The 26,888-nt window shown below is 44.3% G+C and overlaps 1 protein-coding gene across 1 annotated transcript in view; it reads right to left on the minus strand.

Annotated features, from left to right (window-relative positions):
- The window catches only part of METTL25 (methyltransferase like 25), a 146,764-nt gene that overhangs the window by 74,505 nt on the left and 45,371 nt on the right, over window positions 1-26,888 (minus strand). Inside the window, exons 5-6 of the mRNA XM_033951824.1 lie at window positions 7,242-7,856; window positions 4,252-4,399 (exon numbers count right to left, since the gene is read on the minus strand). Of these exons, the coding sequence (XP_033807715.1) occupies window positions 4,252-4,399; window positions 7,242-7,856 (763 nt within the window). The remainder of the gene's footprint in view (window positions 1-4,251; window positions 4,400-7,241; window positions 7,857-26,888) is intronic.

Genomic DNA, 26,888 nt, shown 5'->3' on the forward strand with positions numbered 1-26,888 from the left:
AAAGAGAGCATTTGCTTCCCATATCATATCGAATTACAGAAGAATGCCAATTATCCAGACTAACCTCGGCAGAGAGTAATCCGGTAATCAAAAATCCGGATGATTGGACATTAAATAACTGTTAAAAAATACCGTCATGACCGCCCCATCTCCCGGACAAGAAAAGGCAGCGTTTCCCTTCCTTCACCGAACAGACACCACCTCCCCCTTCCCAGACCCAGTGGAAAGACCCCAGGCCTACCTTGTTTCCCTAGTGGTCTAACGGCACGCTGGGGCAGGAGCGATTCCCACTCACTCTTGTTGCTAGTCCACCAGGGAAACAAGGCAGGCCTGGGGTCCTTCCTCTGGGTCCAGGAGGGGGATGGATGGTGTTTGTTCGGGGAGGAAGGGGGAAACGGTGCCTTTTCTTGTAGGGGGCATACTGACAGTGGGGGAAAGTCTCCTGATTTAGGAGGGGGTGCTGGGTTGGGCTGATGGCAGTGGGGGCAGACGCAGAGAAGGAACATTAGTGGGAGGGAGGGTGATAAGAATGGTACTTCGGGGGGGGGGGGGACTCAAATATAAACTGAGACCCCCAAAGCAATCCGGATAATGACCATTCTACTGTACTCAAAGTACTTTTTTTGGTGTATAAAGTTCTTAAATTTTGTGAACTAATTTTTTTTAGCTCTTTACTTAATACCATACATTCTTACAACCCTTAGGTCAATTAATTAAAATCAATTATGGGCTCCTTTTACTAAGGTGCGCTAGCAGTTTTAGCACAATGCCCCGCGCGCTAAGCGCTAACGCCTCAATAGAGCTTGCGTTAGTATTTTCCATTTAGCGCGTGGTTTGCACGTGCTAATCTTTAGCGCACGCTAAAAACGCTAGCGCACCTTAGTAAAAGGAACCCTATATGTGCCATCCTGTTGAATAATCATTCATGAACATGCTTGTTGGCCGATTTTTTTCAGTACAGGGTCCTTCACTATGGAATTAACTTCCAATGTTTATTAGATCAGTGGTTCCCAACCCTGTCCTGGAGGAACACCAGGCCAATCGGGTTTTCAGGCTAGCCCTAATGAATATGCATGAAGCAAATTTGCATGCCTATCACTTCCATCATATGCAAATCTCTCTCATGCATATTCATTAGGGCTAGCCTGAAAACCCGATTGGCCTGGTGTTCTTCCAGGACAGGGTTGGGAATCACTGTATTAGATTGCAATCATCTTTAGATAAATTTAAGACAGATTTCTTATTTAATGATGCCTTTAGTTAAAATAGACTTTACTAATTACTAATCAGTACAATTCTGAAAGACATATAGTTTGTCATAACGTGTCATAATGTGTCATAACGTGTTTCCCTCCCTTATCTTTTCTATCTGATATTGTAATTCTTTTCCTGATCCCTACTTTTGTGTACTGTATTGAAACATTGTTCTCTAGTAGAATAATTTTATGTGAGATTGTAAATCGCTTAGATGGATATAACCGTATAGTGGGATAGTACATTTTTAATAAACTTAGAATCATGCTTCATTTCACAATTTGCCATTTCCTCAAATATATTAGGTGTTATTTTCTTTGAACCAAGGGTACTCTATTTGTTTTCTAGAAACTCAATGTGTTTAAAAGTTTGCACTAACTTCTTTTGGGAAGACAAAAATAATGAAGTGTGAATTAAAAAAAAAAGGGAGAAAAAGCAAGAAATGTTACAGCTCTATTTCTAACCACTTCTGGGCTGCAGCACAATATCCCCGAGGCAAAACAAGATTAGTGCCAGGACTGTGGAAAACTTACAACTGACTGAAGATCATATACAGCTGTCAGTGTGAGGTAATTACACAAAGACTGGCCAAGCACATTGAGAACGCTCTGATTTATCAGAGACGCACTGGCAGGGTTGCTTTGGGACTCAGGCCAAGGTAACACAGTGAAGCGTAATGGGAAATGGTACCTACAGATCACACACAGCTGAATACACATGACTGGCACCAGGGTCAGCTCATCAGCTATCTGATTACAAAGAACAGTACCTGGGAGGTAACCACCATATAACCCATGCTCAAGTGTGGTTGGTTTCCGACATACTGGTGGTCAAGTTTCGACCAGAGCTAACAGAAGAACCAAACTGAAACTAGATTTTCTGTCAACGCTTTTTGACTCTCATTTCCAAAACCAATAGAAAATGATACATAGGAAAGTGTGGTTGTACTAATGCACAGGATCATAAGCATAACCAACAAACTTAAATATTAATCTTACTAGCCAATATTTAGCGGGATAATCAGACTTCTTAAAGCACAATTATCGAACTTCTAGCTCTGAGTTCGTCTTGAGAGACATGAATTTTGCAGATTCAAGATTTAAAGCATACATCCAAGGCACAGAAACACATTTAAAACTTCATGCATCATACACCAAATAATTAACGGAAACTCAGCGGCTCCACTCATCCAACTCTTCTCAAAAGCATGGTCTACCTCCCACAGAACCCTTAACAGGATACTACTGAACCTCCCTTTAACAAAGAATCTCCAATACAAGTGAATCTTTCACTCCATGCTTACCTTCCTTGGAGTGACAACCTGGAATGACCTCGCTGAAACGACTAGAACAGAACCCAACTACACCACATTCCGGAAAAAACTGAAAAACAGCCTCTCTGATACTTAAACTTCTCAGATCTTCTCTTGCCCCTTGTTTCCCCTTTTCTCCTTCCCTACTCTCTTCACTTCCCTCTCTTCTCTTTGTAAGTCGCCTTGAGCCTGCTTAGGTATGTGTGACGCAGAAATAGAAGATTAGATTAGATTTTATGAACAATAAAAGGTAGGACAAAATGGGGTGATTTTAAGAGAAGTCTGAGAACTAGTTGATGGTATGGCAACTAAAGTTTCATGTATAAAAATGAAGAGGCATTCAAGAATACAATGTATGAGATGGAGTGAGGAACAGGAGAGGGTTCTAGGAACCAGTATGATAATCACACTATTGTCAAATGGTGTAACAGCCTACAGTGTTCCTCCGGTCATTCACGGTCGGCGGTTCGCAGTCCCGGTCATTCGCAGTATTTTCCGACCGCGAAACGTCGACAAGGAGAGGGCAGCAGGAAAGGCAGGAGAGAGCAGCCGGAGTGCTGCGAGTGCAGGAAATCACTCGCGGTACGCTCCGACCGCCTCTTCCTGCAATAAGTCGGGCCTTATCCAATCAGGAGCTGCTTTGACACGCAGCTCCTGATTGGATAAGGCCCGACTTAGTGCAGGAAGAGGCGGTCGGAGCATACCGCGAGTGATTTCCTGCACTCGCGGCGCTCTGGCTGCTCTCCTGTTGCCCTCTTCAGGCTCCCCCATGAAAAACCGTATTCGTAGTTTTTCAAGATTTGCGGGGGTTCCCGAGTGCTCCTTTTACTCCTTGATGATCTAATGTTCAAACTGATTCACTCACAGGATTTTTACTTCTAAAACTACCTAACAAAGTTTATAGTATGAGTTTCTGCCTCCACTTCAAGTTTCTTTCCAAATTCTCTTTTAGCCTTCTTTGCCAATAATTTGCATCTTACTTGCCTGTGCTTATGCTGCCTCATGTCTTCAAACTGTGCACCTAACAACTATAGAAAAATAGACAAATATAGTGCAAAATATAGGCAGCAGATATAAATTCTCAAAACTGATAACATTTTGATCACTAAATTGAAAATAAAATAATTTTCCAACCTTTGTTGTCTGTTGATTTCATGAGTCTTTGGTTGCACTTCCTTCTGACTGTGCATCCAATATTTATTTCTTTCTTTTTGCCTCCTGCATGCTTCCTCTCCTTCAGACCTCATTCCATTCCCCAACCAACATCTCTCTCTGTCCCTCCATGAGTCCAACTTTTTCTTCCTCTTTCCCTGCCACCCGACACACTCCATTCTCCCCCAACTATTCTTCCTCTCTCCCTGCCTGTTCCCCCCGCTGAAGCCACCGCCGCATAATCCTCCCTGCCCCACCCCCAAAGCTAACCCTGCCACTCGACACGCTCCATTCCCACCCCCGCAACAACAGGGATGGGCCAGGCACATGCAACTGCACGCGGCCAGCCCACAGGCCTTCCCCTGACATCAATTCTGACGTCGGAGAGAAGGTTCCGAGCCTGCAAGGCAGTGATTGGCTATCCCGGAACCTTCTCTCCGACATCAGGGGAAAGCCTATGGGCTGGTTGCATGCAGTCGCTGAATGCGTTTAGCCCGTCCCTGTTGCCATGGGGTGTGTGTGAATTACTCTACCTTCTGGTGGATTTTCAAATTCTTCAGATATTAGGTGGTAACAGCAGCCGACACTGCACACAGCCTTGATTTCAGGTTTTGTAGCAAAGAGCCGTAAAGTAGTAGGTGCAAGATCCCCACATGTATGTAGACCCACAAGCACCGAGTCCTATAAAAAAAAACACAACTCCTCACCAACTGGCTTCACTTAAAATCAAACAAGCAATAAAAACATTACAAATTCTAAACAAATAGGCTAGTTTAGCATTATTGGGGGGGAGGGAAATTCTATATAGGGCGCTCCGAGATGAGCATGCTTAGAGCCAATTCTCCTGCCTAAAGTTCATTGCCAGCAAACCTGGTGTAAATACTGGTGCCCAATTCATGGCATTACAGCATGCATATGGCGCTAAACTAACAGTACATGCAATATTCTAGAATATCCAAGCCCCTCCCCTGGCACACCTCCTTTCTGAGTTGCACGCTAGAGGAATTAGGTACAGGGTGTTATATAATAGAAAATGTGTGTTCAAATTCCAATTAGTGACAATTAAGTGCAATTGATGTTAAGGATAATTAATTCATACTTGATAGCTTAATTTATCAATTTAGTTGTGCACTCATCTTGACACACCTAAATGTCAGCACTATTTTAAATTTATTTTGGCATTTAGAGACCACTTACAGCCTGGGTGGTTTACATTCAGGTACTCAAGAATTTCTCCTTATCTGTCCCGGAAGGTACCTAGGGCAAATGAGTGTTAATGACTTGTCCAGGGACACAAGCAGCAGCGTTGGGCTTGAACCTGCAACCTGTCGGTGCTGAGGCTGCAGCCCTAACCACTAGGCCACTCCGCCACTATATATAGAATCTGGGGATATATACGAGTGGTATGGTTTGATAAAATCAATTTTCTGGATAACCAAAAATTGTTACAAATTTATACTTGACTAGAATGTAAGGTCTAAAGAGAAGGCATCATTTCATATATGCATCTTGTATACAGTGCACAGTATGTTTATTAATGTTGGTGTCATAGGAACCAACTTTTCAAAAATACTGAGGGGTACTAAAACCCCAAGCTTCACCTACTATATTATCTACTCCTTATCAAATCTAAAATGTTCTAATTACCCATTATGTATTACCTAATTTCGCGACAATTCTTATGTAATCCGCCTTGAACCGCAAGGTAATGGCGGAATAGAAATCACTAATGTAATGTAAAACCAATAGAAATAACCTCTCCCTGGATATAGTCAAGGACTTTGTTGAATATTGGGGGAACTCAAGCACCCACAGAGCTGGCTCCTATGGCTGGTGTACTCTTCAGTCTTGAACCTACCAATCCACAATTTCCTGTTTTCATAAAGTGATTAGTACTTATATATTCTGTTCCACAATGATTAAACCTTTACTTAAATTAACAACTAGGTCACATGTGCATACTTAAAGAAATATTGTTAACTTTTAATGTGCCTATTTTGAATGTTTTGGTTTGATTATAATTGCTTGGATAACTTTGTGAGGCCTTCAAGTATTCTGAAAACAGCTAGCTCCGACAGCAATTCTGTTCAATTAGGTAGAGATAGTGAGGCTCATTTTCAAAGCAATTAGACAAAGAAAGTACCATAGGTTTCTATGGCATTTTGTGTGTCTAAGTGCTTTGATAATGAGCTCCAGTGTTTGGATCCACTGTATTAGAATTTAGAAGTTATAGTCAAAGGTCTATAACTAAAAATATACACAGTGGTGTCTGGATATTAATGTAATTGGTACTCAGAGATGTTAAAGAGAAGGTAACTTCCAAAATTCTCTTACCAGAGTGAGATTCTTGATGTTTCAACTTTATTAGATGCTTGATATACCGTCTATCAGAGTTATCTAAATGGTTTACAATAAAATCACTAATAAAAACATAAAAATTAAACTATTCAAACTCTGGGGATTTCACAGACTAAGCTTGAGTAACATGAGTTCAAAAGGAAAAAGAATATATAGTTACATCGAGAAAAAATTTAAAAAAAAAGAGAGGGAAGGGAGAAACACAATAGGATGGGATTAACTTAATTGAGATTAGTTTATCATCCTCGGTTGAAATTTACAAACTTTATTGCACAACACATCTATTGTGCGAGGCATTCCTATGGATGAGAATTGGGCAGGGAATGTAACACTGTCCATAGCTAGATATTTTCAAAATTACACATGAAGAGTGGAGGCAGAGTTTATATATATTCAAATACAAAAACTAGGTTTTTTCCTGCATATATTCTTGTAATTTTAAGGCCTTGCACAAACATATCTTCTCTATTCCTTCCTGCATTAGGCCTGAGATGAATAAAAACAACAACAAAAAATCAATTAATTCTTTAGCATATAATGTCTTATGGAATGAAGCCTTTCAAGGGATTCCTACCTGGAGTTGTGCTGTACATACAGTATTTTGTCTGTACTATTGATGTTTTACAGCTTGTTAAGAGAGTACCTTTTTTGTTGGTTTTTTTTAATGGCATGCATCATATTCAGAGTCTCCAGCATATTTTAGTAGCATAACTAGGACAATGGTCTCCAAAACATCTTTATTTGATTGATGCAGGCACTGGAAAATTCTGTAGCTATGAACGGGATTGGGGGGGGGGGGGAGAGAGAAGGTGGCATAGTGGTTAAAGCTACAGCTGCAGCACACTAAGGTTGTGTGTTCAAACCCACACTGCTCCCTATGACCCTGGGCAAGTCACTTAATCCCCCCCATTGCCACAGGTACATTAGATAGATTGTGAGCCCATTGGGACAGACAGGGAAAAATGCTTTGAGTATCTGAATAAATTCAAGTAAACCGTTCTGAACTCCCTTGGAAGAATAGTATAGAAAACTGAATGAATGAATAAATAAATCCAGAAAGCCCATTTCTGAAAAGATATTCATGGCTCCCGTCAAAACAAGAATTGAAACAGCACACACATGCAAAGTAATACCACAGATCAAAGTAAACAAAATAGGATATAACCTCCAGGTCTGTTACGATGTCATGAAGTTCTGTTTTGGCCGTAATGTATGAAGTCAAAGGGGAATAAACATTGGATTCATTTAGCCTGTTAGCTTTGGCCTCAATATTTACTGCTTTTCTTTTTTCTTTTTCTTCCCCACAAAGCTCTCTCTGGCGAATGGACTTCGACAAAGAATCAATTTCTACAACATTGGTAGGCAGGATTTTTAAGAAAGAGAAGGCATGCTGAGAAGGCTCCTCTTCCTCTGATTCCGGCTGATGGAGACAAGTTTCCTTGTCAGTGCCTGTCGGGGCAGAAACCACTGGATGAACATTCGTTTCTAAGGCGGAACCTGACATGAACACCGGATTTTGACATGGACTACTGTTGGTGGAAAGTGCAACAACCGTTTCTTGACATGTCATGTTTTTTTGTGCAGTCCTCTCTTTCTCCATTTCTGACACTGGACCTCTGCCATGACTTTGGTAGGCTTTCCAGTACTTCTTCAATTTCCTGTTCCTCTCTGTGGCTCCGGAGGTATTAATGCTTGAGGAATCAATGCCATAAACTTTTAAGTCATAATGCAATGACAGGAAGGAGCTCAAGTAGCCTTTTCCAGAGCCCAGGTCAATCACCTTAAGAATGAAAAGCAGAAGAAAATCAGGAACAGCAAGCATTGATTTAATGAGCAACAGACTGACTAACATTTAAACTAAATGCTGTCAGCATTTACAAAATAAAAAGACAACTTTTTACTCCATTTTTGCCCTTCTAGTGAACCCAGGGTTAACCAGGAGCAGCGCTGGGATTTGATCCCACAACCTCAGGGTGCTGAGGCAGCAGCTCTACCGCTAGGCCACTCCTCACCCTTAAGTCATTTTCTGACATCACTATCAGGAAATGACATGAAGTACTATCAGTATGTATACTAACTGAGCAATATGCATTTCATTTGTGGTACTTTCCAACCGCGAAGGGGAGGCAGGAGAGGGCAGCCGGAGCGCCGGTGAGTGAAGGAAATCACTTGCTGTATGCTCTGATCGCCTCTTCCTGGACTAAAGTTGGGCCTCACCAATCAGGAGCTGCATGTCAAAGCTGCCCTCTCCTGTCTCCCCTGCCTAAAACCATATTCACGGTTTTTCGACATTCGTGGGGGTTCTTGGAATGGAACCCCCGCGAATATCGGGGGAGTACTGTATCTATAAGCAGTCACATGATTTTTCTTCAATTTACATCTCACAGATTCTATAGCATAGCTCCAAGTCTCTGCCACCCTCGTCTCAAGGATCACAGCACTAAGTACTTCTATAAGCTTGAACAAAGAAAAATGTTTTCAGCTCCCTGTTAAATTCTCCAAAATTGTTCAACTGTCTCATTTCTACTGGCAACTGGTTCCCCTTAAATGTATATTCCATTTGTACATTGAGAAATGCATTTATAAATTTTAGTACTGTCCAAGCCATGCACAAACTGCACCCCCTTTGAAGTCTGCATGGTGTGGATCTTCGTATGTAAATAGTGGCTTTCTAAAATTAGTTGAAAAGTATAAATGCTACTATTTACATATGGATAAGGCTTCTAAAAGAATGGATATCATCTGGGATATAAAATGTGAAAAATCTGGATTTAAAAAAAGGCAAAAAAAAACCCAACTTCTGGATATAAAAAGTAATAGAAACACTGTACTTTTCTATCTAGCAATTTTCAAAGGCATTTCTGCCATTAAAGCAGGGTTTTAGGTACAGAAAGTGAGCTCTTGGAAACTGTCCAATACATCTGTGCATAGCCAAGTGTATGTAGGTATCGGAGGCCTTTCAAGTGATGGATTTGGGTCAGAGCACTCAACAGCATTTCTAAAAGTATGAGCATGTGTTTGCATGAAAAAAGCACCTATACCAATAGCAGGTACAATCCTCAGCAAATAGCTTTCTCGAGACAAATTTTAAATTTTCCTAAATTGATGTAAAGGTCAAAAATACCTGCTGATTCTACACATATGCACCTTGCTAGCAAGTCTGTAAAAGTTTGACGCCACTCACATAGTCAAAACCAGCATCTGGCCCACCCAAAAGCTGTGAACATGCCCAGCGGTATTTTAGAACAGGAAAATAAGCCCACTCCAGTGCCGCATGGTCATTTATGTGACCCGACAGGGGGCATGTTTGGGGTAGAGTGTGGGTGTGTTCTGAACAGTCCTGTAAGCACACAGGACGTATTCTATAAATACTGTGCGTGCAGATAACAAGTAAAAGATATGTCCAAATGTGCATCTCCCATGAATAGTGGCTAAATGGCAGAAATGTTGTCTCGTGGCATGGAATGTAGTTGGTATTATACTGTTAGTTGGAACCTCAGGTTGTGGATCAGGCCTCAAACAGCCTCTAATTAGTTACCCCAATGCTTTCACCTAACCCTCTACATTTATTTATTTATTTATTCATTCAATTTTCTATACCATTCTCCCAAGGGAGCTCTGAACAGTTTGCATTAATTTATTCCTGGTGAGTTCAAAATCTATCTAATGTACCAGGGGCAGTGGAGCATTAAGTGATTTGTCAGGGTCACAAGGCGCAGCATGGGTCTGAACCCCCAACCTCAGGGTACTGAGGCCGTAGCTTTAACCACTGCGCCACACATAGACCCATTAATCTCCTTTTTGTCCCTTTCTATCATATACTCTTCTCCAGCTCTCAAAACACTTGTTGCTCACCTTCCTCCCTCTTAGCAACAGCAGTGTGTGTTTGTATGTTTGGTGTATCTATCTACCACCATTTCTCTGTGTGTCTGCAACTGGCTGAGACTATACTGCACTTGGTGGTGGTCAACTAGAGGAGGACCTAGAGCCTAATGCGTGGAGGGGACAAATCCTGCCAGTACCCCTGAAGATCACCACTGGAATCTTGCAGTTGCCCCTTGGCACCACGACAGGCATCAGCCAGCTACCTCACACACTGCAGAGTTTAGTTTCTACAGCATTTATCAGAAAAATGAATATTTAACTTTTTATTCATTCAAGATTTATTTAAGTTATATTAACAAAATGAGAGAAATATCAGAAGTATCAGGCAGAGAATGATATCTTACCAGCTATCACCAAAGACACATCAATTCTAATATGAGAAAATAGTTGAATACCTAGAAAAAAAATAAAAAGCTCTCTCCTAATGAAGCAGAACTAAGTTTACTCAGACAGCATATTTCTGAAAGTAATGTGCTGTTTTTTTCTCCAATAAATCTGATAGCTGGCTAGGGACCTAAAATTATAGTTATTATCCTTATGGAACAATACTTGGCAGAATGCTTCATCTAAGGAAGCCCACAGTTTAGTTAATTCAAAATATAGGTACACGTGTTGGTTTTTTTCCAGAACGTAAACCTGAAGAAAACCTCTCAATATCATCCAGAAACAGCCTGACATGACCACCCAAAAAATGCCTGGTGATATTATTAAAGATCTGTATCACTGTTTTAGAACCAGTTAAAAATAACTCGTGATGGATTGGAATTAATTTATTTTCTTTATTTCTCTCTCTCTTGTTCTATTCAATACTTTTCTATTTTGAGATATAGGCAGTCCCCAAGTTACAGACGCCTGACTTAAGTACAACTTATACTTAAGAGCATGGTCACGGCTTCATCTGATTTCACTGAACAGTATTTCCAGTGGCATAGACTCCTACACTTCTGCAACAGATTCAGGAACGATGCATGGCCACATTAAGAACAGTGTGTGGTGGTGCATGCTGTACCTTAGAGGTAACACTGGTATGACCAGTTGGCCCCTTTGTCAACTGGGAGCAGAGGAAAGCAGCAAGAATCTGAAAATCTACAAGTTCTGAGTAGCATACAAATCCGACTTAAGAATAGCTTAAAAAACTTAACTCGTTCTTAACCCGGGGACTGCCTGTATAGGAATAAACAAGCCATTGTGACATCACTGCTGAGGTTGGCTCTTAGGCATTGATGGAATGAGACATTATGACATCACAATACGAGCTCTGGAATGTTGCTACTTCTTGGGATCTTGCCAGGCACTTGTGACCTGGGTTGGCCACTGTTAGAAACAGGATACTGGGCTTGAGGGACCTTCGGTCTATCCCAGTATGGCAACTCTTATGTTCTTATGTGAGTCAAGTACAGGCAGTCCCTGAGTTACAGATGCCCAACATAAGTATGACTCGTACTTAAGAACGCAGTTACGGATTCATGTATTTAACTGAGCAGTATTTCCAGTGGCCTAGACTCCATAGATTCAGGAATGATGCATGGCCACATTAAGAACAGTGTGTGGTTGTGCATGCTGTACCTTAGAGGGAACCCCGGTAGGGACAGTTGTCCCTTTTGTCAGCTGGGAGCAGAGGAAAGAAGCAAGAATCTTAAAATCTACAAGATCTGAGTTACATACAAATCCAACTAAAGAACAGCATTAAAAACGTAACTCGTTCTTAACCCCTACTGCAAATAATGTAAATCACTCCGATGAATACTCAAAGGGCAGTCCATAAGAAATATATTAAACATAATAAGCTCACTTGTTTGAAGCCGTCTCAAAAAATGATATGTCTATGAATTAGAAGTAACTTCACATGATATATAAATAACTGGTAATTGAGAGAAATCCCTTGAGAATTGCAATTATAAATAATTCTGTAACACAGACAAAAATCAATCATGAAATATATAAAACCCCAATATTTTGCTAGTGGATGTAATTTAAACCCCTCTTTCACAAAGCCGTGCTAGTAGTTGCTGCTGCGGTAATCGCTCCAACGTCCATAGGGAATTAATGGATGTCGGCGCCTTTGCTGTGTGGCAGCCACTAGCGAGGCTTTGTAAAAGAAGAAGTTTTCAAACTTTCTAGCAGAAAACATACTAGCAATTAGAAGTAGGTATAGAATTGATTTTGGCTTACTGAGAGGTCAGGATAGTGTCTACTTTGGCCTCGTAAGCCAAACCCTGGGAGATGATCTTTCGTTCAAGTATATCCTGCTGAAGAGTTCCTAAAGTGATATTCTCAGGTAGACCAACTCCTAAATCCTGCAGCATGGCTAATCTTGAGGGACCTGCATCCTTCTCTTTGCTGTCTTGGTCCAATGGCAGACAGAAACCCTCAGCAATAAAAGAGAACTCAGACTAATGTACTTGCAGTCCACATTTTGAGCATCTCCATCTCCCAAGGTTACAGCAGTTGAGGTCCCAATGCTGCTCAGAGCATTATCACCCACTCCAATGCAATCCACAGCAGAAACTGCGACTATTACTATAGAAGGGACCTGCTACACTCCCACCCAATCCTGTCCCCCGTCATTTCCACTGAAACATCAATTTGGTCACTAGGGCCATGAGTGACAAATTTCCAAAGAGAGGGCTCATGGAGGATCACCAGTGCTTAAGCATAGCTCTAAGCACATAAAGGGCCTAATTTATCAAGCTGCATTATGGTTTTGGAAATTACCTGGTGATAATCATCTAAATTAACAAGCGAAAACTGCAAAACCTTTTTGTTAATAATTATGGGTGCTCCTAGCATTTTGCCATGTAGTTAATGAGGAGAAAAAAAAATAATCACATTGAGCATTATTTGCACAGTAATTAACATCAGTGCAGTGAACAACTCCTCAAAAGGCACAGCCAGCTGTTCTACATTAACTGCTATGTGAACCGTAAAGCACTGTTCCTGCCCATTCCATGCACAGTTCCATGTTTTAATGCAGGAATTCCCACAGGCGCAGCATTAACCATGGTATCAGGTTTGGGCTCTTAGTGTGCGATATATCTTCCATTAAACAGCTAATACAGATTAATAAATGGGCTCCAAAGAGAGCAAAGCAACAGTTCAAACTGCAACAGCAGATCAGTGACCTCGGTTGAGCTGCTCTGGGGAAACCAGGGATCTAGCCATAGTTGCCATGTACTATCCCCTTCCTTCTCAGATACCAAATCTTTAGAGAAAAGATACATATAGTAAAGGGAAGAATAAAGAAAACGTCTTAATAGAAAGAAAATATGGGGGGAAAAAATGGAGTAATGGGCCAAGATGAATTTTCAAAGAGAAGTATGAGGTTATTTTAAGATGAGTGTTTTCTCCTGAATTGAAACATAAAATTCAACAATTTAGAATGCTTGCCAGGGTGTTAAGCCCCAAAACATCTGGAGTTCAAAAGAAAGCAGTTGTCTGCTCAGACAAATGGAAGAGAAGACACTGAAGAAATAACCAAACTAAATTAGAACCATGATAAGCTGAACTTGACATGCTGAGGGGAGTCTGGAGCAGCCAGAATGGACAATGCTTCTCACCGATGCCAGTCTCCTCATTCGGGGAGCTAAATGTCTCAGTCACTCAGCTCAGGGCAGCTGGTCACTGGAAGAAGCATTCTGGTTGATCAATATTCTGGAGCCCAGAGCCATTCGGCTGGCGTTACTAGATTTCCAGAAGTTGCTGAATGGCAAGTTGGTTCGGGTTCTCTTGGACAATGCCACAGCAGTGGCTTATGTCAATCGTCAGGGGTGGGGTAACCAAGAGTCGGCTGGTAGCACAGGAGACATCTCTTCTCATGGAATGGGCAGAGATTCATCTTCTGGACATCTTGGCTTCTTACATAGTGGGAGTAGACAAAGTTCAGGCGGATTTCCTCAGTCATCGTGTGCTGGATCCTGGAGAGTGGTGTCTCAGTTTAGAAGCCTTCGAGTTGATTGTTCATTCATGGGGCCGGCCTAATCATGGACCTGATGGCCATGAGTGTCAACGCCAAAGAACCAAGTTTCTTCTGTCAGCACAGGGATTACCAGGCTAAGGGGCTGGATGCTCTGGTGACCTTGGCTGATCTACTGTATGTCTTTCCTCCGTGGTCACTGATGGGCAGAGTCCTTCGCATTGCTTGGCACACAGGCTGCGTGATTCTGGTGGCTCTGGACTGGCCCAGGTGTCCGTGGTACGCAGATCTGGTTCGTCTTCTCGTGGCGGATCTTCTTCCACTGCCCCTTTCACCTGACCTTCTGACTCAGGGTCCCATTCCTATGTTCAATCTGGGTCCCTTTTGTCTTATGTTTTGGCTCTTGAAAGGGAATGACTAAGTAAGAAAGGTTATTCAGATAAGGAGATCTCCACCCTCCTGAGTTCTCAGAGACTTTCCACCTCTTGAGCTTATGTGTGAGTTTGGTGTCTCTATGAGGTATTCCATGCGTGGTGTGGTTCCCTTTTGCGCTTTCTTGCCTCATATCTTGGAATTTATGCAGGATGGTCTGGATCGAGGCCTTGCCTGGTCCTCTCTCAGGGTTCCTGGTGGTTAGTACTTCCGTGAGACATGTTTCCGAACTGCAGGCCTTTTCATATAGGCCTTCCTTCCTGGAGTTTTCTAGGGAGCGGGTATTTCTGTTCTGATTATTTAAAGGATACACCCTAAGAAAGTCGTCTTCTGGGAACAAAAGAGAATACAATTTAACAGTAGTTTGTTCAGAGGTTACAGAATGTACTGCCTATGATGGTTGTATATGACAGGTTTATGAGAAAACTCATGAGCATTCAAAGTGCTACTAGTACAGTAATGCAAATACATCAGGAAGTGGGATAAAACTGCATATACAAGGGGAAGAAAGCCGGTTTGGAAGAGACGAGATATTTTTTTTCAGTCTGAAAATCAATGGGAGACTTGTGTGCACAAAGTCTTATATTTTTTATAGGTTATATAATTTATAGGTTCATTACAACATTCTTTTGACTGGTTTTCAGCATTATATCTGCTTAATTTCTCTTCTCCTCCCTGTTTCTTACTAAAAAAAATATAAAAAAGCACAAAAAAATCCTTCTCTTTCCTCTGTTAAATCTTATTTCCTCTTCCTGCATTTTTGTTTAAAATACTGTGTTTTAGGTGGTATAGAGCCTATATTTCTGGTGCCTGTGGCTCAGGGTGACTAAAGTAGGGAAAACCTGTTATAAATCCTGTGTTTTAGGGTAGCACTGATAGAACCTGCAGTTTTGTTTAAAATACTGTGTTTTAGGTGGTATAGAGCCTATATTTCTGGTGCCTGTGGCTCAGGGTGACTAAAGTAGGGAAAATCCTGTTATAAATCCTGTGTTTTAGGGTAGCACTGATAGAACCTGCAGTTTTGTTTAAAATACTGTGTTTTAGGTGGTATAGAGCCTATATTTCTGGTGCCCGTGGCTCAGGGTGACTAAAGTATGGAAAGCACAGTTACTTACCGTAACAGGTGTTATCCAGGGACAGCAGGCAGATATTCTTAACGCATAGGTGACATCACCGACGGAGCCCCGGTACGGACCTTTTTAACTAGAAAGTTCTAATTGGCCGCACCGCGCATGCGCGAGTGCCTTCCCGCCCGACGGAGGAGTGCGTGGTCCCCAGTTAAGATAAGCCAGCTAAGAAGCCAACCCGGGGAGGAGGGTGGGACGTAAGAATATCTGCCTGCTGTCCCTGGATAACACCTGTTACGGTAAGTAACTGTGCTTTATCCCAGGACAAGCAGGCAGCATATTCTTAACGCATGGGTGACCTCCAAGCTAACAGAGAGGGAGGGGGGATGGTTGGCCATTAGGAAAATAAATTTTGTAACACAGATTGGCCGAAGTGTCCATCCCGTCTGGAGAAGGCATCCAGACAGTAGTGAGTAGTGAATGTGTGAACTGAGGACCAAGTGGCAGCCTTGCAGATTTCCTCGATGGGCGTGGAACGGAGGAAAGCCACAGAAGCAGCCATAGCTCTGACCCTGTGGGCCGTGACAGCACCTTCCAGTGAGAGACCGGCCCGAGCATAACAGAACGCAATGCAGGCAGCAAGCCAGTTAGAAAGCGTCCGTTTAGAGACAGGGCGCCCCAGACGGTTAGGGTCAAAGGACAAAAAGAGCTGAGGTGAAGAGCGGTGAGCCCTGGTACGGTCAAGGTAGTATGCAAGGGCCCGCTTACAGTCTAGCGTGTGTAACGCCAGTTCCCCAGGATGAGCATGGGGTTTAGGGAAAAAGACAGACAATACAATGGACTGGTTGAGGTGGAAGTCCGAGACCACCTAGGGAAGAAATTTAGGATGGGTACGCAGAACCACCTTGTCATGGTGAAAAACCGTGAAAGGTGGGTCAGCAACCAGTGCATGCAGCTCAATAACCCTCCTGGCAGAGGTGATGGCAATGAGGAAAAGCACCTTCCATGTGAGAAGTTTGAGCGAAGTTGTGGCAAGAGGCTCAAAAGGAGGTTTCATGAGGGCTGATAAAACCACATTCAGGTCCCAGACGACAGGAGGAGGCTTCAGAGGTGGTTTGACATTGAAGAGGCCTCTCATGAACCGGGAAACCAGAGGATGAGCCGTGAGAGGTTTTCCGAGGATAGGCTCATGAAACGCAGTGATGGCACTGAGGTGGACTCTGATTGAGGTAGACTTTAGGCCAGCATCGGACAGAGAGAGCAAATAGTCCAGTACAGTTTCCACCGCCAATGAGGTGGGATCGTGATGATGCAGGAGACACCAAGAGGAGAACCTGGTCCACTTCTGATGGTAACATTGGAGAGTGGCCGGTTTCCTGGAGGCATCCAAAATGCGACGGACAGGCTAAGACAGATTCTCTGGAGAGGTCAGCCCGAGAGAAACCAAGCTGTCAGGTGGAGTGAAGACAGATTGGGATGTAGCAGAGACTGATGCTGCTGCGTAAGTAGAGTAGGAAACACAGGAAGAGGAATGGGCTCCCTGGAGCTGAGCTGAAGTAGGAGGGAAAACCAGTGTTGGCGAGGCCACCGAGGAGCGATGAGAATCATGGTGGCTCTGTCCCTGCGGAGTTTGGATAATGTCCGCAACATCAGAGGGAGTGGAGGAAAGGCATAGAGGAACCGATCCGTCCAGTCGAGCAGGAATGCATCCGGGGCCAGACGGTGAGGAGAGAAGAGTCTGGAACAGAACTGGGGCAGCTGATGGTTGTGAGGAGCTGCAAAGAGGTCTACCTGTGGAGTGCCCCAGAGAGCAAAGATGGAGCGGAGCGTGGGAGGATCCAGGGTCCACTCGTGAGGTTGAAGGATGCGGCTGAGATTGTCGGCCAGGGAGTTCTGTTCGCCCTGGATGTAGACAGCTTTGAGAAAGAGACTGTGGGCCGTGGCCCAGGTCCAGATGCGGAGAGCCTCCTGACAGAGGAGGTGAGATCCAGTGCCGCCTTGCCTGTTTATGTAATACATGGCGACTTGATTGTCTGTGCACAGGAGAAGAACCTGAGGGCAGAGAAGGTGCTGAAAGGCCTTGAGAGCGTAGAACATGGCTCTGAGTTCCAGGAAATTGATGTGATGTTGACGCTTCTGAGGGGTCCAGAGTCCCTGGGTGCGTAGATTTCTCAGGTGAGCTCCCCACGCATAGGGGGAGGCATCCGTGGTTATGATCATGGAGTGAGGGGGTAGATGAAAGAGTAGACCCCTGGAAAGATTGGAGGAGTTCAACCACCATTGAAGAGATTGCTGAAGAGACGATGTCACAGAGATGGGATGAGAAAGAGGATCCGTGGTCTGTGACCATTGGGTGGCTAGAGTCCACTGAGGTGTCCTGAGGTGGAGTCGTGCCAGAGGAAGTACATGGACCGTCGAGGCCATGTGGCCCAAGAGGACCATCATCTGTCAAGCTGGGATGGTTTGATGAAGGAGCACCTGACGACAGAGGTGGAGCAGGGTCCGTTGTCAGTCGGAGGGGAGAAACGCCCTCATCAGAATGGTGTCGAGAACTGCTCCGATGAACTGAAGTCGCTGTGTGGGAAGCAGATGCGACTTGGGGTAGTTGATCTCGAACCCCAAGAGATGGAGGAAAGAGATGGTGTGATGAGTGGCTTGCAGCACAAGTGGAGACGTAGTTGCTTTCACCAACCAATCGTCCAAGTAGGGGAACACCTGGAGGTTGTGAGACCTGAGGAAGGCCGCCACCACAATAAGGCACTTGGTGAACACCCTGGGCGATGATGCGAGGCCAAAGGGTAGCACCTTGTACTGATAGTGGCGGTGCTGAATCTGAAAGCGGAGGTAGCGACGTGAATTCAGATTGATGGGGAAGTGAGTGTAGGCCTCTTTGAGGTCTAGGGAACATAGCCAGTCGTGTTGAGAGAGAAGAGGGTAAAGCGTGGCCAGGGAGAGCATTCTGAACATAAGAACATAAGCAGTGCCTCCGCCGGGTCAGACCACAGGTCCATCCCGCCCAGCAGTCCGCTCCCGCGGCGGCCCAAACAGGTCACGACCTGTCAGAATCATCAGAAGGGGCTCCCTTGCCACCTTGGCTTCCCATTTAAGTCCTGCCTTCCTATCGAAGCCCTAGCCCTCCGGTCTTTCACATGCACGACCTGGTTGGCCAGACACTTGTTGAGGTCCCTGAGATCGAGGATGGGACGGAGGTCTCCTGTCTTCTTGGGAACCAGGAAGTAGCGGGAGTAGAATCCCTGACCCCATTGGTCCGGGGGCATCTCTTCGATGGCATTGAGAAGAAGGAGGGATTGGACCTCCCTCAGGAGGAGGGGGGTTTGGGAGGAGTGAGAAGCAGACTCTATGGGAGGATTGTCTGGTGGAAGAGTCTGGAAGTTGAGAGAGTAGCCATGGCGAATGATGTTGAGGACCCATTGGTCTGATGTGATGACCTCCCAACGGCTGAGAAAAAATTGGAGGCGACCTCCGATAGGCTGAGGAAGAGGCAATGATGTTGGGAGACAGGCTATGCCCTGAAGAAAAGAGTCAAAAGGGTTGAGATGGTTTTGACGGAGGTAGAGGCTTGGCAGGTTGGTGAGACTGAGAGCGAGCCTGAGTTTGATGTTGCTGCTGAGGTCGGCGCGGCTGCTGTTGAGGCGGGTTGAGAGGTCTGGCCGAGAACCTGCGCTGGTAGGAAGACTGCTGTCTGTAGGTGCGAGCAGGTGGAGTCTTCTTTTTAGGTTTAATGAGAGTGTCCCACCTGGTCTCATGTGCTGAGAGCTTCTGGGTTGTTGAGTCCAGGGACTCTCCGAAGAGTTCATCACCCAGACAAGGTGCGTTAGCCAGGGGGTCCTGGTGGTTAATGTCTAGGTCAGAGACTCTCAGCCATGCCAAACGGCGCATGGCCACTGCCATGGCAGATGCGCGAGAGGTCAGCTCAAATGAGTCGTAGATGGAGCGAACCATGAATTTCCTGAGTTGGAGGAGGCTGGAAATATGTTGCTGGAAAAGAGGGACCTTACGTTCAGGAAGATATTTCTGTAAGGAGGAGAGCTGTTGCACCAGATGCTTCATGTAGAAGGAGAAGTGGAAGGTGGAGTTGTTGGCTCTATTGGCTAACATGGAATTTTGGAAAAGGCGCTTACCAAATTTATCCATGGTTTTTCCCTCTCTGCCAGGAGGGGTGGAGGCATAGACACTGGAACCCTGAGATTTTTTCAAAGTAGATTCCACCAGGAGGGACTCGTGGGGCAATTGAGGTTTGTCAAACCCTGGGATTGGAGTAACCCGGTACAAGCTATCCAATTTACGAGGGGCTCCAGGAACCGTGAGGGGAGCTTCCCAGTTTTTATAGAAAGTTTCCCGTAAGATGTCGTGGACGGGCAACTTCAGAAATTCTTTGGGAGGTTGCTCAAAGTCTAGGGCATCGAGGAAAGCCTGAGACTTTTTAGAGTCGGACTCTAAGGGAATGGAAAGAGCTGCTGACATCTCCCTAAGGAATTTGGAGAAAGAGGATTGCTCTGGTTTGGAGACGGTGTCGGTCATGGAGGGTTCTTCATCGGTTGACGAAGCATCCTCCTCTGTACCGTGAGGGGAGTCTTCCCATAAATCTGGGTCCCTAACGTCGGGGTGCGTACGTTTGGACATCGGTGTGGAGGGCTCGGCATGGCGGGTCTTTGAAAGAGATTTGCCTGAGCGCACCGAGGCGGTACCGGGTGAGGAAGACCGATGTCGTTCCTGGGACCGGACAGGGTCGGCAGCATCACGGGTATGTACTGTAGGTGTTTCTGCCAAGAGCACCGGCATGGAAGTATTAATCGGTACCGAGGGGGGTCGACACCGATGGGACAGTGTGAGGCTCGGACTGGTCCTGTACCGGAAGGTGCGGTGCCAGCAACGCCGGCAACAGTTGTTGGAGCTGTTGTTGCAGCTGCTCCTGTGTTTGGAGTATGGCCGCAATGCGGTCGTCCAGGGGAGGCACCGGTACCGCTTTTTTCTTCTTCGGTACCATAGGTGCCGCTCTACGCTCCGGCGATGAGGAGGCCGATGATGAGGCACTCACCGAGATCGGAGCGGAGCGTTTGCGGGGCCGGTGCGGTGCCGGGAGGGCCGGTGTCGCAACTGTGGCAGGAGGGCGCTCAAGGGAAGTGGGAGGCTTCTTAGCCGGCTTACCTGGGCCCAACGACCCCGAGGAAGGGTCCGGTGGTGTTGATGTCGTCGGTGCCGACTTTTGTGGTGCCGTCGACGTCGCAGCCGGTTCCATGGCAGATCCGGTACCAAACAAAATATTTTGCTGGATCTGCCGATTTTTCAAAGTACGCTTTTTAAGCGTAGCACAGCGGGTGCAGGTGTCAGCCTGATGCTCTGGACCCAAGCACTGGAGGCACCAATTGTGTGGGTCGGTGAGGGAGATCAGACGTGCACACCGCTGGCACTTCTTAAAACCCGGTTGAGGGGGCATGAATGGAAACACGGCCTCCGCAAAATCGAACCTGGAGGCAACAGGCCCCGCCGGGGCCGGCCTGAAAAAATAAGGAAAACTCGACGAGTTTTTTTTTTGAAAACAAAAATAAAGGGAATCCAATAAGAAAAAAGGAAAAAAGTGAAAAAATACGCGAGCGGGAAGGCAAAAATTAGTTTTTCAACGGCCGTTGAAAACACATGCGTCTTCTTCGCTCCGAAGAAACGAAGAAACTGGGGACCACGCACTCCTCCGTCGGGCGGGAAGGCACTCGCGCATGCGCGGTGCGGCCAACTAGAACTTTCTAGTTAAAAAGGTCCGTACCGGGGCTCCGTCGGTGACGTCACCCATGCGTTAAGAATATGCTGCCTGCTTGTCCTGGGATAAAATCCTGTTATAAATCCTGTGTTTTAGGGTAGCACTGATAGAACCTGCATTTTTGTTTAAAATACTGTGTTTTAGGTGGTATAGAGCCTATATTTCTGACTCACTAGTTTTTAGCCATTGTGTCTGATTAGGTGGGGAAGGGAGGGGCTCTGTTTTACTTCTAAGGTTAATTGCATTATCTTTGGGACATTGCTGTGAACAAGGCTGCCCTGTAAACATCTAAAAGCTAAGTTACTCAGCATTTCATATTCTGCTCTTTTGTCTGGTTTTCAGCATTATATCTGCTTAATTTCTCTTCTCCTCCCTGTTTCTTACTAAAAAAATATAAAAAAAGCACAAAAAAATCCTTCTCTTTCCTCTGTTAAATCTTATTTCCTCTTCCTGCATTTTTGTTTAAAATACTGTGTTTTAGGTGGTATAGAGCCTATATTTCTGGTGCCTGTGGTTCAGGGTGACTAAAGTAGGGAAAATCCTGTTATAAATCCTGTGTTTTAGGGTAGCACTGATAGAACCTGCAGTTTTGTTTAAAATACTGTGTTTTAGGTGGTATAGATCCTATATTTCTGGTGCCTGTGGTTCAGGGTGACTAAAGTAGGGAAAATCTGTTATAAATCCTGTGTTTTAGGGTAGCACTGATAGAACCTGCAGTTTTGTTTAAAATACTGTGTTTTAGGTGGTATAAAGCCTATATTTCTGGTGCCTGTGGCTCAGGGTGACTAAAGTAGTGAAAATCCTGTTATAAATCCTGTGTTTTAGGGTAGCACTGATAGAACCTGCAGTTTTGTTTAAAATACTGTGTTTTAGGTAGTATAGAGCCTATATTTCTGCCTTACTAGTAGTCTTACTTATAGTCCCACCAACCCAAGGGACCACTATTCATATATAGAGACCCATATAATCAGGACTACTCAAATCAAGTCACTTCACAACCAATCAAGATGACCTTTATTCTATGCAATCACTGTGATGCTTTAATTCCAAGACATACTATTTGGAGGCTTAAGGCTTGCCCCATCTGTCTTCAACTTGCCAGTATTAAGGAGGAGCTCTGCAAACTTAAACAGGAATTGAATACAATTAAAGCAGCTTCCATCACTCCACAAAATCATACCAACTTACCACTCTACCTCAAAGAATAAAACAGCCCAGGAATAAATGGGCCACAGTAGGCTCAGGAAGACTGCGACATGTAACACAGAAACATCCACCTTCACTAATATTACCTCTACAGAATTCCTTCGCTCCACTAGTGCACTGCGATACTCAGGAAAACAGAAGGGAGGTGGGACTGGAACCAATGAAGGAAACTCAAGAGAACAAGCGCACCCTAAGTACAAATAAAAAAGCCAAAAACAGAAAACTATTACTGTTGGGGGATTCCATCATCAGAGGCATTAACCTTGGAACACAGGGCGAGGAGACCAAAATAGTGAAATGTCTTCCAGGATCCTCAGCTACCAGGAGTTCCAGGCAAATACTGACTATAATTAAGGAAGAAACTAAGGATTTTAACACTGATGTTGTTATCCATCTGGGAACAAATGACCTGGCCAACAACTCCACACTTGCAGCACAGAAAGCTTTTCGGGAGCTTGGTGAGGGCGTGAAACCTTTTGTAAAGACTTTAGCTTTTTCTGAGATACTGCCTGCATATGGAAAAGGAGAGCAAAGAGTGAAAAACACAGAGGACTTTAATAGATGGCTCAGAGCCTGGTGTCATCAAGAAGGCTTCAGGTACATAGGAGGATGGGGAAATACATGGAAGGACAAGAAGCTATATTGCACTGATGGGCTACATATTACTACAGCAGGAAAAAGAAACCTTGCAGAGAAATTTAGACAATATTTTTCTAGGCATTTAAACTAGAAGGTGGGGGTGGTGTATGTACGAAGGACAATTATAGAGACCACCCCCGGCAAAAGAAAAGATGTGATAGTAGTAAAGGCTGCAAAATAAGCAATATCAGCAACTCATTTCTTAGTATTGCAACGGAAAGTGAAACGACACAAAAATCCATATGAAAAAGGAGATTATCGCTGAAAAATAGCTGGAAAGCGATGACCAAAAATGCTCGCAGTCTAAGCAACAAAGTTCATGATCTGCAAGCCCTGATATTAGAGGCAGATCTAGATATTGTTGCTATCACAGAGACATGGTTCAGTGAATCACATGGATGGGATGCAAACATACCGGGATATAATTTTTTTAGGAAGGACAGAGATGGTCATAAAGGTGGAGGAGTAGCTCTCTATGTAAAGATCAATATCCAAGCGACCGAAATGCAAGGGACCTGGGGAGAGGAAGAAGCGATATGGATTGCTCTGAAAAGAGAAGATGGAACTTCTATCTACGTGGGTGTAGTCTACAGACCTCCGACTCAATCGCAGCAAATTGATAAGGATCTGATTGTGGATATCCAAAAGTTTGGAAGGAAAGAGGAGGTTCTGCTGTTGGGAGATTTCAACCTGCCGGATGCGGACTGGAATGTTCCGTCTGCGGAATCAGAAAGAAGTAGGGAGATTGTGGATGCCTTTCAAGAGGCTCTGCTCAGACAAATGGTGATGGAACCCACAAGGGAAAAAGCGATATTGGATCTGGTCCTCACAAATGGAGAGAGTATCTCTAATGTTCGAGTGGGTGCTCACCTGGGTAGTAGCGATCATCAAACGGTTTGGTTTGATATAACGGCTAAAGTGGAGAGCGGCCGCACGATACTTAAAGTCCTAGATTTCAAACGTACGGACTTTAATGCAATGGGAAAGTACCTGAAGAAAGAGCTGTTAGGATGGGAGGACATAAGAGAAGTGGAAAGACAGTGGTCTAAGCTGAAAGGAGCGATAAAAATGGCTACGGACCTTTATGTGAAGAAAATCAATAAAAACAAGAGAAAAAGGAAGCTGATATGGTTCTCCAACCTAGTGGCTGAGAAAATAAAGGCGAAAGAGTTGGTGTTCATGAAATATAAAAAAACCCAAGAAGAGGAGAGCAGAAAGGACTAAAGGTGAAACTGAAAGAAGCCAAGAGAGAGATACGTTTGGCGAAGGCACAGGTGGAAGAACAAATGGCTAAAAATGTAAAAAAGGGAGATAAAATTTTTTTTAGATATATTAGTGAAAGGAGGAAGATAAAAAATGGAATTGCTAGGCTAAAAGATGCTGGGAACAAATATGTGGAGAGTGATGAGGAGAAAGCAAATGTGCTAAACAAATACTTCTGTTCTGTGTTCACAGAAGAAAATCCTGGAGAAGGACCGAGATTGTCTGGCAAAGTTACACGAGAAAATGGAGTAGATTCTGCGCCGTTCAAGGAGGAGGGTGTTTATGAGCAACTTGAAAAACTGAAGGTGGACAAAGCGATGGGACCAGACGGGATCCATCCCAGGATACTAAGGGAGCTCAGAGAGGTTCTGGCGAGTCCTATTAAAGACTTGTTCAACAAATCTCTGGAGACGGGAGTGATTCCTGGGGATTGGAGGAGAGCGGATGTGGTCCCTATTCATAAAAGTGGTCACAGGGATGAAGCAGGAAACTACAGGCCGGTGAGCCTCACTTCAGTTGTTGGAAAAATAATGGAAGTGTTGCTGAAAGAAAGGATAGTGTATTTCCTTGAATCTAATGGGTTACAGGATCCGAGGCAACATGGCTTTACAAAAGGTAAATCGTGCCAAACGAACCTGATTGAATTTTTTGATTGGGTAACCAGAGAGCTGGATCGAGGACATATGCTAGATGTAATTTACTTGGATTTCAGCAAAGCCTTTGATACAGTTCCTCATAGGAGGCTGTTGAACAAACTTGAAGGGCTGAAGTTAGGACCCAAAGTGGTGAACTGGGTCAGAAACTGGCTGTCGGACAGACGCCAGAGGGTGGTGGTTAATGGAAGTCGCTCGAAGGAAGGAAAGGTGACTAGTGGAGTCCCTCAGGGTTCGGTGCTGGGGCCAATCCTGTTCAATATGTATGTAAGTGACATTGCTGAAGGGTTAGAAGGAAAAGTGTGCCTTTTTGCAGATGATACCAAGATTTGTAACAGAGTAGACACCGAAGAGGGAGTGGAGAATATGAAAAAGGATCTGCAAAAGTTAGAGGAATGGTCTAATGCCTGGCAACTAAAATTCAATGCAAAGAAATGCAGAGTAATGCATTTGGGGATTAATAATAGGAAGGAACCGTATATGCTGGGAGGAGAGAAGCTGATATGCACGGACGGGGAGAGGGACCTTGGGGTGATAGTGTCCGAAGATCTAAAGGCGAAAAAACAGTGTGAAAGGCAGTGGCTGCTGCCAGAAGGATGCTGGGCTGTATAAAGAGAGGCGTAGTCAGTAGAAGGAAGAAGGTGTTGATGCCCCTGTACAGGTCATTGGTGAGGCCCCACTTGGAGTATTGTGTTCAGTTTTGGAGACCGTATCTGGCGAAAGACGTAAGAAGACTTGAGGCGGTCCAGAGGAGGGCGACGAAAATGATAGGAGGCTTGCGCCAGAAGACGTATGAGGAGAGACTGGAAGCCCTGAATATGTATACCCTAGAGGAAAGGAGAGACGGGGGAGATATGATTCAGACGTTCAAATACTTAAAGGATATTAACGTAGAACAAAATCTTTTCCAGAGAAAGGAAAATGGTAAAACCAGAGGACATAATTTGAGGTTGAGGGGTGGTAGATTCAGGGGCAATGTTAGGAAATTCTACTTTACGGAGAGGGTAGTGGATGCCTGGAATGCGCTCCCGAGAGAGGTGGTGGAGAGTAAAACTGTGACTGAGTTCAAAGAAGCGTGGGATGAACACAGAAGATTTAGAATCAGAAAATAATATTAAATATTGAACTAAGGCCAGTTACTGGGCAGACTTGCACGGTCTGTGTCTGTGTATGGCCGTTTGGTAGAGGATGGGCAGGGGAGGGCTTCAATGGCTGGGAGAGTGTAGATAGGCTGGAGTAAGTCTTAACAGAGATTTTGGCAGGTGGAACCCAAGCATAGTACCGGGTAAAGCTTTGGATTCTTGCCCAGAAATAGCTAAGAAGAAAAAAAAAAAAAAATTTAAATTGAATCAGGTTGGGCAGACTGGATGGACCATTCGGGTCTTTATCTGCCGTCATCTACTATGTTACTATGTAACAGATTTCATTAATCGCATTTTGGGGACAGAAGCTAGTAAGAATCTTATTTCCAGCTGTGAGGACCTGCATCGTAATGCAGGCGATATATTATCGTTGTACATTGCTATGAATAGCTCCATGAGGTGGTTTCTTGCTTATATTTATTGAACTGCAGAGAACACAGTCTGTATTTTTTGGGCACCATTTTAATCTTAAAAGCTGTGTTAAATAGACCACATCGAGGAGTTGCCATCTTGTTCCACTAGCTGTTGCTTTTTATGCTTTTTTTTTTTTTTTTAATTGGTGTGTAGCACTGGGATTGTTGCTAAGAAGGCATTTGTATTTATTTAAAAGATTTATTAATGGCCTTCCCAGTCTAGAACAGGGCATCCCAACTGGTCCACAAGATAATGGGACAAACTAATGCACAAACTCCACATCCTTTTTTTTTTCAAAACCGTGCAAGCTGGTGCGCTGCATGCTCTGCAGGTCATTCGACGCACCAGCCAGCGCTAAAAACCGCTCGTGCAGTTTTGTAAAGTGGGGGGTCGGGACGGGACAAACAGCAATTAGAAATGTG

This window comes from Geotrypetes seraphini, chromosome 7, assembly GCF_902459505.1.
Source record: "Geotrypetes seraphini chromosome 7, aGeoSer1.1, whole genome shotgun sequence".
Taxonomy (NCBI): Eukaryota; Metazoa; Chordata; class Amphibia; order Gymnophiona; family Dermophiidae; genus Geotrypetes; species Geotrypetes seraphini.